The sequence below is a fragment of the Chrysochloris asiatica genome, unplaced genomic scaffold, assembly GCF_000296735.1.
Source record: "Chrysochloris asiatica unplaced genomic scaffold, ChrAsi1.0 scaffold00168, whole genome shotgun sequence".
In the NCBI taxonomy this organism is placed as follows: domain Eukaryota; kingdom Metazoa; phylum Chordata; class Mammalia; order Afrosoricida; family Chrysochloridae; genus Chrysochloris; species Chrysochloris asiatica.
This window is the reverse complement of record NW_006408686.1, coordinates 114,791-127,227: the sequence shown is the minus strand read 5'-3', so window position 1 is coordinate 127,227 and position 12,437 is coordinate 114,791. Positions and strand designations below refer to the sequence as shown.

General features: G+C 48.4%; 1 protein-coding gene across 1 annotated transcript in view; it reads right to left on the bottom strand.

Annotated features, from left to right (window-relative positions):
* Positions 1-12,427, bottom strand: part of NOVA2 (neuro-oncological ventral antigen 2) — a 33,604-nt gene extending 21,177 nt beyond the window's left edge. The window contains exon 1 of the mRNA XM_006871318.1: positions 12,301-12,427. Within this exon, the coding sequence (XP_006871380.1) occupies positions 12,301-12,385 (85 nt within the window). The 5' untranslated portion in view covers positions 12,386-12,427. The remainder of the gene's footprint in view (positions 1-12,300) is intronic.
* Positions 12,428-12,437: the final 10 nt, after the last annotated feature.

The following is a 12,437-nucleotide window of genomic DNA, read 5'->3' as shown; positions in this document are numbered from 1 at the left end:
ACTCAGAGCCCTCCTGTGGCTTTGGTCTCACTTGGCATAAAAATCCAAGACCTCAGCCTGGCCCACAAGATTCATTACATCTGCCCCCCTCACCACCACCCAGTCCCCACTTCTCTGCCCTCATCTCCTCCCCCCTTGCTCACAGTGCTTCAGTCTCACCTGCCTCCTCCCTCTCCTTGGAACACCAGGCACAATCCTCCCCCGCAGAGAGGGAAGGGAATGGAATCACGTGGCTATGTGGAGGAAGAGCAAGTGCAAAGTCCCTGGGGTAGAATTGTACCTGGTGTTCCGGAGAGAGGGAGGAGGCAGGTGGGACTGGAGCCAAACTCCCTGAAATCTCTCTTGGAAGACGAACAGCCAGAATGCCCCTTAGCTGCAAGGATGGTGAGACTTCATCTCACTCACTTTTGGACACCTTATCAGGAGGGGCCAATCCCTGGAGAAGAACATCATGCTTGGTAGAGTGTGAGAGGAAAAAAAGGAAGACCCTCAACAAAATGGACTGGTACAATGGGCTCAAACATCCTACTAGTGTGGAGGTGGCACAGAATTGTGCAACTTTTCATTCTGATATACACAGGGTCGCTATGAGTGGGAACCAGCTCAACGGCATCTAACAACCACCTACCATACTTCATATTCACGAGACTCTGTTTCATGTACTTAACAAATACCAGTCCTTTTCATCTGCACACTGATCCTATGTTTAAAACCCATTCTATAGAGTATGAAACAAAGGTAAAGAAATTGTTGAAGTTCACAGAACTAAGACTTGAACCCAACCCTGGGAGTCCTTGGGTGGTACAAATGGTTAACAGGTTCAGCTGCTAACTGAAAGGTTGGAGGGTTGAGTCCACCCAGCGACACCCTGAAAGAAAGGCCTGAAACACCAGTCACTGAAAACTCTATGGAGCACAGTTCTACTCTGGCACACACAGGGTCCCCACTGGTGTCTATCTGAGGACAACTGGTTTTCAGGAAGTCTAGCTCCCAAGTCCATATTCTTAACCATTACAAGATATCGTCTCCAGGCAATATCCTCCTATGGAGAAGGGGAAGGAATGAAGCCATGTGGATATGTGGAGGAAGAACAAGTACAAAGGCCCTGGGGTAGGACTATACCTGGTGTGGCTAGAGTACACTGAGCAGAGGGAGTATGGGAGGAAATGAAGAAGGGCAGAGAGGGAGGGGTGGGTGGTCCGGAGGAAGGCAGGCATATTGAGTCCTGTGGGCCATAGTGAAGCCTTTGGTTTTTGTGCTAAGAGAGACAGGGGCCACAGGAGGGATAGGATCTGACTTAGGTTTTAAGAGCATCCCTCTGACAACCATGAGGGGAACAGACTGTAGGGTGGAGGTGAGTATGGAAGCAGGGAATCCAGAGATGAATCAACTGCAGTGGTCCAGGTAGGAGGTGATGGTGGTTCCAACTGGGAGGAAGTCATGGAAAGGTGAGTAGAACCGAACTCTGGAGATGCTTTTGAACACTCAGCCTCGCAAGTGAAGTGCTTTGCAAACTCGGTCCCATCCACTCATACACAACCTCTTAGTGAGTGTGAGTAGAAATGATCTCCATTCTTACAGAAGGGGAAACTGAGGCAAAGAAGAGCACAGAGAAGTGAAGGCACCAGCCCAAGGTCACACCTCCAGACAATCACTGGGCTGAGACTTAAACTGAGTTGTGATTCACCCTTGGTCTTCCCTTGTTAATCACCCCTCCACACACTCACTCATGTACATACACACTCATCCTTGCTGGTGAGTAGGCACCAATATACCCAAGGTTGGTGGACAAGACCTACAGGTGGGGCCAAGGTAGCTTGTGGGCCATTCTTTATGGTGAGCAAATGATGTTTTCTTGACCATGTGGACAGCACTCTGCTAACGGGGAATATGAAGCAAATCTCTAACCTCTTCTAACCAAACTGTTGTCCCTAAGTCTTGCCCGGGTAGAAATTCTGGAATCTTTATGATCTGGCCCTATCCGTCTCTTCAGCTTGACTTTCTCATCTTCTAATTGTTCCCTACCGAGTACTGGTGTGGCACTGGTGGTTAAGTATTGCTAAACCTCAAGGTTGGCAATTCAAACTCACCATCCACTCCTCGAAAACCCTATACAAGGTGGCATGAGCAGTAACTGACTTGACAGTATATGAGCAGTAACTGACTTGACAGTTCTCAACAACAGTAATTGTTCCCTGCTCCCTTCCACCCCAGGTCCTTTGCACATTCCCTAGGTGTGGGAACTATGCCCCCCCACACACACCCCAGTGAATGTCTTTCCTTCATCTGATCCCTGCTCTAACTTCACTTCTCTGGACGTTCCCTGAACCCTGAGCATGGAACAGGTCCCCTTGATTTTTGTCTTCTGTACAATTTATCACAGAGGTTGCCCACCGTGGATCATGTCAGTAGCGTTCACCTCTGTGTCCCAGGGACCCCTACAGTGCCCAGTACATCCTCAGTCTGCAAACAACACACATACACACACTAGGAAAAGGATGAGAGAAGCCAGGCTATTCTGACTGCAAAGCTTTAATTCTTAAGCTGTCTCCCAATGGGCTTTCAACTTTTCCTTTTAAGCAAAAAACAAGCAAACAAACAGTTGTTGTGGAATCAACTGTGACTCATGGTGACCCCCATGTGTGTCAGAGTAGAACTGTGTTCCGTAGGGTTTTCAATGGCTGATTTTTCAAAAGGAGATTACCAGGCTTTTCTTCTGAGGCACCTCTGAATGGGTTTGAACTTCCAACATTTTTGGCTAGGGAGCTAAATGCATTAACCACTTGTACCACCCTGGCACTCCTTATCTTAAGTAAAGGAAGTCTGATTTTAATGTCTCTGGAGATAAAGAGCAAAGCAAAGAGAAAAAGTAGGGGTGAGGCCGGAGCCAGAGGACTGGGAATCTCCACTCACTGCAGCCTGCTCCCCTAAGATGGAGATTATGGGGGCCAGGGACTGGATGTGGTATGGGGAGGGGGTAGAGAATTAAGGGGTTTCCTGAGCCAAAGGCAATCTTCTTAGACTTGTCTAATCAGACCATTAAGCCTATTAGGTAATTAACCTCCCAGGGTGCCTTCCCATCAATCATCTTGGTCCCTCTTGAATTCGCTTTCTTCCCTGGGTTCACAGAGTTGTCCCTCCCACCCCATTCCTACCTCTAAGCCAGTCACCAAGATGGGAGCTAGGTCTGTATCTCTGGAAGGTTCGGCAAGACTGGGAGGGAATCCTCTCTCCAGCCGGGGTCTACACACACACACACACCCCTTCCCTCTTAAGGGTGGAAAACACTCATCTCCTCTGACAAAAACTGAGTTCCTGCTCCCTATTTATGCATTCCCTCTCTCATACAGCTCCAGTTTTTATCTGAGAATCTCAACATCAAATGGCAGAAATGGCCTGAAATGAAGCGTATATTTTGTCACTGTCAGGCTGTGTCGCTTTGGGCAAGTCTCCTCATCTCTCTTTGGTCTCAGTTTTCTTATATGTAAAACAGAAGCCAAAACAAAACACTCAAATTCATTTGCTATCAAGTCAATTTCTACTCATAGGGATCTTCATATGTTACAGAGTAGAACCGATCCATTAAAAAAAAAGATTTGAATAACTTTTATAGGGATTTCAGTGAAAGAATGAAATTGACTTTTCATTCAACAATTCACACACATTTTGTTTTGTGACACTGACCACAATCCTCACATCTTCCCACTTCCTGTCTGTGTGTTTACTGTTTCCATTGGTCCTTCTTTCCTACCCCTTCCCACCTTTTGAACTCTCTACTTGGACAAATGCTGACCATTTCCATCGATTTTTCTAGGCACTTAGCAATAATAACAGGAATTTTTACAGAAGCAGGTCTTTCTTCTGCAGTACTGACGGGTAGGTTTGAACTGCTCCCGTTTAGATCAGTGTTGGTGTTGCTCTTAAGTGCCGTTGAAGTGGTTCTAACTCACAGTGACCCTGTATAGGGTTTCCAAGGAGCTGGAACCACTGACCTTGTGGTTCAAACCGACCTTTCATTCTGCACATTAACCCGCAGTGCCACACAAGGACTCCTTTAGATTAGTAGCTGATAGCACACCATTTGCGCCATGAAGGGACTTGGGGGGAGATAGTAGCACTATTCCAAATGGTAATTGTAATTAATTAAATGGTTAAATGTCAAGAACTTAGAATAGCCCCAAGCACCATAGAACATTTAAGAAATGTTAGCTATCATCATCATTATCATCATCACCTACATTATGAACCCAAGGAGCCCTTGGTGTCACTGTGGGTTAGGTGTAACCACAAAGTCCGGAGGTTTAAACCCACTAGTCATTCTGATGGAAAAAACATGATGGTCTGCTCCCGTAAAGATTCAGATTTGGAAACCCTATACAGGTTTGCTATGAGTAGGACTTGATCGGGTGGCAGTGGGTTTGGTTTTTGGTTTCACTCCATGAACACAAGTAATGTGCTTGTCATTGTGTCTGGCAGATATTAAATCCACTAGGGCTCCTTCTTGTTGTTAAGTGCAGTTGAGTTGGTTCCAACTCACAGCGACCTGGTACAGGGTTTTCGAGGAGCGGCTGGTGAATCTGAACCACCAACCTTACGGTTCACACCAACCTTGCGATTCCGTGCTTTCTCCTACAGCGCTACAGCAGGACTCCTAGGCAGATTCTAAGTGCTGTATCAGTGGGGAACAAATGTCAAAGGTTTGAGGTCTTGGCTGTCACCCAGCTTTCTCAGGAGCTGCCCCAGGCATTTCCCTGCCTCTTGGAAGTAAATCCCTGCTCCCCACTCTCCTGTAACAGTGACTTTTGAACTCCCTTCTTCAAGCCCCCTTTTTGAACTCTGCCCTTCTTTCATCATGGTGCAGTGGGTTAATCCTCGGGGCTGCTATCCAAAAGGTCGGTGGTTTGAACTAACCAGCCACTCAATGAGAGAAAGAGGCGGCGGCCTGCTTCCTTATAGACTGTTGTTGTTAAGTGCCATGGAGTCAGTTTCAAATCATAGCAACCATGTATACAGTTTTCAGGACGACTGGTTGGTTTGAACTGTCAACCTTGCAGTTAGCAGTCCAGTGCTTATCATAAAGCACCACAGCCTGGGCAAGCCTATGAGGCAATTCTACTTTGTCCTATGGATGGCTATGAGTTGGGATCAACTCTTAGCAGTGAACTTTAAGTGTGGGGTTTCATCTCTTTGTACCATTATTTCCTTCCTCCTTTCCTTTTTCCCCTTTCCCTTTCATAAGTCCTTCCAGAGCACCCACTTCTTGCCAAGCCTTGTTTTAGGTGCGGGGGATGCAGCAGGGAGCAAGACTGGCCAAATTCCTTTAAGTACACTCACTTTCAAAACCCTATTATAGGACCACTCTGAGTAAGAACCAACTCAAAGGCATTCACAACAGAAACAATAACACTGAGAAAGAGGGCACTGTAGGATAAGCAATGGACTGCTAACCACAGGGTTGGCGGTTCAAGTCCACCAGTGGCTCTGCAGGAAAGAGATGAGGCTTTCTGCTCCTATAAAGGTTTACAGCTTCTGAAATCCCGTACAAGGTCGCTATGAGCTGGAACCAACTCGACGAACGTTACAACACCAACAACACTGAGAGAGACATGAGTCCTGATGGTACAGTGGGGTAAGCACTGGGCTACTAACTGCAAGGTCAGCTGTTCAAGCCTACCAGCCACACCAGCTGCTCCATAGGAGACAATGCTCCAGTAAAGATATACAGCCTTGGAAACCTTCTAGGTTAGTTCAGCTCCATTCTATAGAATCACTATGAATTAGACTCTATCTGATGGCAGTGGGTTTAGTTTGGTCTTGGTTTACTGAAAGAGAAACCTTTTGTGAAAAATCATGGCTGTCATCAGAGTTTGAAGGGATGGTTCTAGTTCTTGCATTCCTAAAGCCCATTAAAATATAAACAAACGGTCAACATTTTAACACAATAAGGTGGTCCCTGGTGGACCATCTTATTTAAAAACCACCCATGGGTGCTTGGTGTTCTTGTATGAGGCGAACAGAAAATCTGGCTTTCTGCAGCCACCTTCTCAGGCAAGTGCGATGTCCTGCCTGTAAACACTCAGAACACTCCAAGTCCCAGGTGTTCCCACCGAGGACATCAGTCAACTACATTCCCACCTGAATCTTCAGCACGCTCTTCCTGTTTTGGGGGCATTTCCTATCTCCCCCAGGAAGATGCCAGAACCATTATTTCTCAGCCTTCCTTGCAGCAAGGGGCAGACATGTGACTCTCGATAACCCTGGAGCCCCTAGACATCACCGGCTCTCTCACCCTATTTGAATGAATAACCAAGGCTTTGGTCTGAGAAAGTTCTTCCTTCTATGGAAGCAGAGTGCCACAACTCTCTCTCAGCTCTAGATTTTCCCCTGGTGTCCAAGCAGCAACTCTGCCCAACGGCAGGGTCTGCAGACAACAAGCGCATCTGTCTTGCTAACCTACTTCCCTCTTGCTGAAGTTTCAAGCAGTTCCTCCTTAAGAAAGGGTCACCTTTCCTTTCTAGTTACTATCAAGTCTCTGGTCTCCCTTACCCTCTTGCCCACCCTTTTAAAAATGCTTCTAAAGACTTCCAAAAGCAACCACTACTTCCCCCGCCAGGAAGAGTTTTTGCCTGCCCAAGAGATGTGGGATGATATGATTGGAGTGGATTTTCAGAGTGGATCCTGGTAAGGTGGCTTTGTTGGGGAGGTGGGAGGGCATTAATGACCAGGGCAGAGTTGAAAGGATATATGATGTAGATATTTTGGTGACAGTATGTGTGGGGGTGGGGAACCAAAGTTGAGATGTTGTACTCAATGCCATGCTTTTGTTTGGGGGTTGGGAAATGGGTTCAATGGAAGAGGTGTGAGTCGGTTGGGTGTGATCTTGATCTTATCATGGGGAGAATGCCATGATGTTGGTGGGAGGGCTAAAACGTCAGGTATGCGATGTCTTTTTCTGAGCGATGGTGTTGCCTGTTTGCGTGAGAAATGTAATACAACTGGAGCGTGCTTCGGTAAGGACACGAGATGCCAAAGGTGTGACCAAAAGGTGTGACGTGGTCTTTGTGTTGTGCCACTGTGTATATTGAGAGAAAGGTGGTTGGAGTAAGACTTCCTGGGGTGAATCACTATTGGGTGATGAAACAGGATTATGATATTGTAAATGGCAATATCATCATCTTCATCATGACAAGAATGACAATTGTTGGTAGCTGGAGTCCTGGTGTGGCGCTGTGGATTAATGCACTGGACTACAAGGTTGGTTTGAACTACAAGGTCGTTGGTTGAAATTCACCAGCAGCTCCCCAGAAACCCTACAGAGTCATGATGAGTCAGAACAGACTCCATGGCACTTAACAACAACAACAGCCATCAGGTTGGACCCCGATTCATGATGACCCTTTGTACAACGGAACAAAACGCTGCTACACCATTCCCATGGGTTGGACCATTGCGATCTATAGAGTTTACATTGGCTGATGTTTAGACATAGATTACTAGGCTTTTCTTCCTAGTTGGTCTTAGTGCAGTAGCTCTGCTGAAACCTGTCTAGTTTCATAGCAACACACAAGCACCCAAGCCTTCACTGACAAGAGAGGTGGTTGCTGAGCACACGGTACATTGATTGGCTCAGGTCCTCTCACACGAAAGGCACGAATTCTACCACGGAGCCCAAAATAATCCCCACAACGATGATCCCCCTAACCCGCTGCTGTAAAGTCCATTCTGACAGCGATTGTTTACTGAGCACTTACTACCTGCCAAGTGTTATGCTATATGCTTCATATCCCTAATCTCATTTAACCCACACAGCAACCCAGAGAGAGAGATCTCAGGGGTCCCATTTTCCAGATGAGGAAATTGAGGCTCAGAGCAGTGAAATAACTGGCCAAGGGTCCCACACGAAGCAGCACTGAGAAAGTTTCACTTTAGGGCTCTTAATCCTGGCGTCACTGTCTTTGTGTTAAAGAGTGAGGGATGTTGGGAGTTGGTTAGTTCTTGGTGGGATTATGTATGCGTGCGGGGCTTACCGTTTCTATAATTTTGGGGTGACAGAGGTGGGAAAACAGGAGTATGGGGACCATCCATTGTAGTTGTAGTTTAAGAGCTATGGTCTATTTAAGAGGGACATTCTGGGTTACTGTCTCACCAGATTGGATTTATTTCTCTGATGGGGGTCCTGGTGTGGCACTGTATTATAAGCACTGGACTGCTATTCACAAGTCAGCAATTCAAACCTACCAACGGATCCTCAGAAACCCTATACAGCGTCACTGTGAGTCAGAACTAACTTGACAGCACTTAACAATAACAACAGCATTTCTCTGATGAGTCCCTGACTGGGATTTCAGTTCAACCTCTTCATCCACTCCTTCCTGCTCTTAGAGTCTGTTCTTCCAGTCATCTTCTACCAGCCAGTCACAGTGCGCACATGTCAGTTTCAACAATGTCATCACCTCTAATTCTCCCAGCAGCCCCCAGGAATGATCAAGAGAGTCAGCTGATGCCCTGGGCAAGAGTTTGACCTGCCCCATCTACCATCACTTGAGGTGCCCCTCACTCCTCTGAGCCTCAGTCTCATCACCTGAGAATGAGGTCTACTCTAATGTCCACTCACACCATGGAACCAGCCTCCCTAGTTTAAATCCTGGCTCTGTCTCTAATTAGCTGCTTGACCTTGGGCAAGATACTTAACCTCTCTGTGCCTTGGTTTTTGATCTGTAGGAGAGTTGTGGTAAGAATGAAATGATTGCTCCATCTGAAGCACTTTATACAACACTCCCTAGAAATCCCTACAACACTTGCTGTTGTTGTTAAGTGCTGTTGAGTAACTTATGACTTATAGTGACCCTGTATGAGGCTTCCGAGGAGCAGCTGATGGATTTGAACTGCCGACCTTGCAGTTCGAACAAACCTTGCGATGGAATACTTATCCTATAGCACCACGCCAGGATTCCCTAGAATACTGTCGCACCATAAATATTATCCATTATTAGAATTCATTATTCACCATATAAGAGCCCTGGGGGCACAGTGGGTTATGTGTTGGGTTACTAACGCAAAGGTCAGTGGTTCAAATCCACTAACCGTTCCTCAGGGGAAAGATGAGGCAGTCTGCTTTTGTAAAGCTTTGCTGCTGCATGCTATTGAGTCGATTCTGACTCACAGTGACCCTGCTGTAGGGTGTCTGAGGACGTAAGTCTTTACAGGGCAAAAAGCCTCATCTTTCTCCCAAGGAGCAGCTGGAGGATTTGAACCGTGCCTTGCGGATAGCAGCAGCCCTACTGTGTAACCCATTACACTACCAGGGTTCCCATAAAGCTTTACAGACTTGGAAACCCTACGGAGCAATTCTACTCTGACCTATGGGGTTGTAATTGGAATTGACTTGATGGCAATGGTTTTATTATGACCATTCTTATTACATTGTCATGTGTTGGGAGAATTAAATGAAATGTTCCATGTATAGCATTAATCATATTGGTAGCTAATATTACCATTATGGTTGTGGTAATTATTTCTCCATTTAGTAAAGGGGTAGGGTGGATCCAGGGTCTCAGAGCCATCCTGGTGTTCTTGGAAGGAACCCCTGGTTTTGAGATCAAAGTCATAGTCTCTAGCCCAGCTGGGCTCAGTCTCTCCACCGGGAGGTGGGAGGGGTGGGAGGAGGAGGTTGGAGGAGATGGTCCCTAAGGGCTTTTCCTAGTTTTCCCACTGCGGAGGGAAGAGGATAGTACAGTGGTTAAGTACATGATTCTGGGTTGGAGACATTTCAGTTCCATCATTTATGTGTGGCCTTGAGCAAGTGGCTTCATGCAATTGAGCCTCAGTTTTCCTCATCTGTAAAATGCAGCTGCAACCACCTTCCCTTAGGATTACAGTGAGAAAGTAACCCATACCTCAAAGCCTGACTCCTAGGAAGTGCTGAGTCCACGAATATTATTACAACTAGCAGCAGTAGGAGGAACAGCATTGTTATTGTTACATTACATTACAGTTATGGCTTGGAGCAATCAGATTGTGAGTGGTTCTGTCCCTTTAAGAGAAGGATGGAGTCCCTTGCTAGGTAGTGCAAACACATTCACCAACCAGCTAACCAAAAGGTTGGTAGTGTGAGGCCACTTGAAGCTGTTTTGGAAGAAAGGTCTGGCAATCAATTTCCAAATCACCAGCCACTGAAAACCCTACGCGGAGCTAGCTCAGTTCTACTCAGATGCACACAGAGTCGCCAAGAGTCAAAAAACGACTGGAGAGCAACTGATTTGGTTTTTACTTTTACGAGGATGGGCAGCCTGTCTGGGCTCAGGGTCCTCTTGGGTCCCCAGGCCTGGGAAAGGCAGTGGGGCAGGAAGGGGGGAAGGAAGTTGGCTGGGGCTGGGACATATTCACGGGTGTGCTGGGTGGGGGTGGGGAAGCAGGAAGAAGGACAGGAAACTCCCTCCCACCCCTCCCCCAACTTCCCTTTCCTTCAATTTCTGCTGGACACCCTCACAGGCAGCAGGATCCAGGGGGTCTCCCACCTGGATGGGGGGTTGGGATGGGATGCATTCAGCCAGAGAAGGCAGGAGGCCCCCACTCCCTCTACTCCAATGCCTGGTGGAATGGGAGGGGTCAGCTCTTCCCCAGCCATCTCTTCTCCCATCCGGAGGAAAAGGCTAGAGGAAGCAGAGATTTTGGCCAAGGTGACCGAGGGGAGGGGCTTATCTGAGGTCTCCCTCCAGTGAGGGCACTCTGAGGATCCCAAAATGTCCTGACAGGTGGGTCACTGCCTCTTTGGCGAGTTCCCCTTGCTGTGACACACATCTTGAGTTCCAAACTGGTCTTTTATTCTCTGGCACACACACCTCCTCAGATAATACAACTCAGCAATGGCTCCCTCAATCTCTCATACACACCGCTTCAAGCCATTCAGCCATTACACACAGAAACACACACACACCTCTGCATCTTCCCTGATCACACGCTCAGTCAGTTCACATACACACACCTCCCTTGTTACACGTATACACATTTTTGGGGGTCACACTCACGATCATCCCGCTCTCTTCTCTAGTGATCCCTACCTCCCTTGTAACAACACACTGTTGGGATGGACACACACACATGCACACGTCTTCCCTTTTTACACCCCTTGGGTACCACTCACACACATCCTACATACACACTACAGCCCTGTCACATGGGCATCTGCCCCTCCCTTGCCTTGTTACACACCCTCGTGGATTTCACCCCCAGAGGCTCAGCCTCTCCACATACACCTACCTTCCTAGGTGCACACACCCCCCTCTGATGTCATCCTGCACACCTCCATGTGTCACACGCAGACACAGCCTCTTTGGAGTCACACCCACACCCTTTTCTTGTCACATCCCCTCCCCTGCTCCTTCTAATCCCTCCATGGCCTGGACATACCTGGATGTCACACACAGAGACCCGCCTGTCCCTGTCCCACACAACCTCTCATGCTCACACGTTCTGTGCCCCCCCTCATATGTCATACACCCCCTCTCAATTATGTGTTATACTTTGTTACAGCCCCCGCAAGGGTGACAAGCACACCTCCCCTTTAGGGTCTCAAACATGGAGCCCAGCCCCTCTCATTTTTTATTTTACACACACACACACACACACACACACACACCATCTTTTCCATCCTATCCATGATTCCTAATGTCACAATCCAGGGCTCACATGTGAACACACATGAACACACACACACCTGTCCCAGACACACATCCTACCACTTAGCTTTACACACCCACTCTCTCCTCCATGTCACCCAACACACCCACCCAGTTGGTCCCCACGCACAATCCCGCCCATGACCCACACATTCCTCCTTCAGGACAAGCCCGGTTCAGGACATCCCCGGGGAGAGAAGCCAAGAATCTTGGGTCCACAGGCCTCCTTATCCCCTTTCCTCTTCTCCTTCCCCAGGGCACAAATTTGGGATCATCAGCAGATAGAAGCCTGGGGAAAACCCCAGACCCGAAAGGGTCACATCACACACCCCTCAAGGACACAGAATCGCTCGCCCCGAGGGACCCACGCCCCCATCCTCTGTGCCCCCCCCCCAAGGACACTTACCACCCCTTCCCTCCCCCAAACCTTCTCGCAGACAAAGCTCGCAGCCCCGGGCCGCGTCGAGAAGGGGAGGGGGTCCAGTCACCTCCCCAAACCCCTCTGGGAGGGGCGCCAGCCCCTTCCCAGACTCTTGCACCTGCCACTTGGAGTGTTGGGGGGGCTATGGAGAAAGGCGAGGCTCCTGTCCTCCCTGCCACCCAAGCTGCAGCCCCTTCTCACCTCCCGTGTTGCTCCGCTTGGTGCAGACCACCTCGGGGGGCGTTTCGAGGGGCCTCTTGCGGGAATCTAGGGCCTCGGGCTCCATGGGGGGGGCCTGGGGCGGCGGCTGCTGCTGCTGCTGCGGCTGCGGCGGCGGC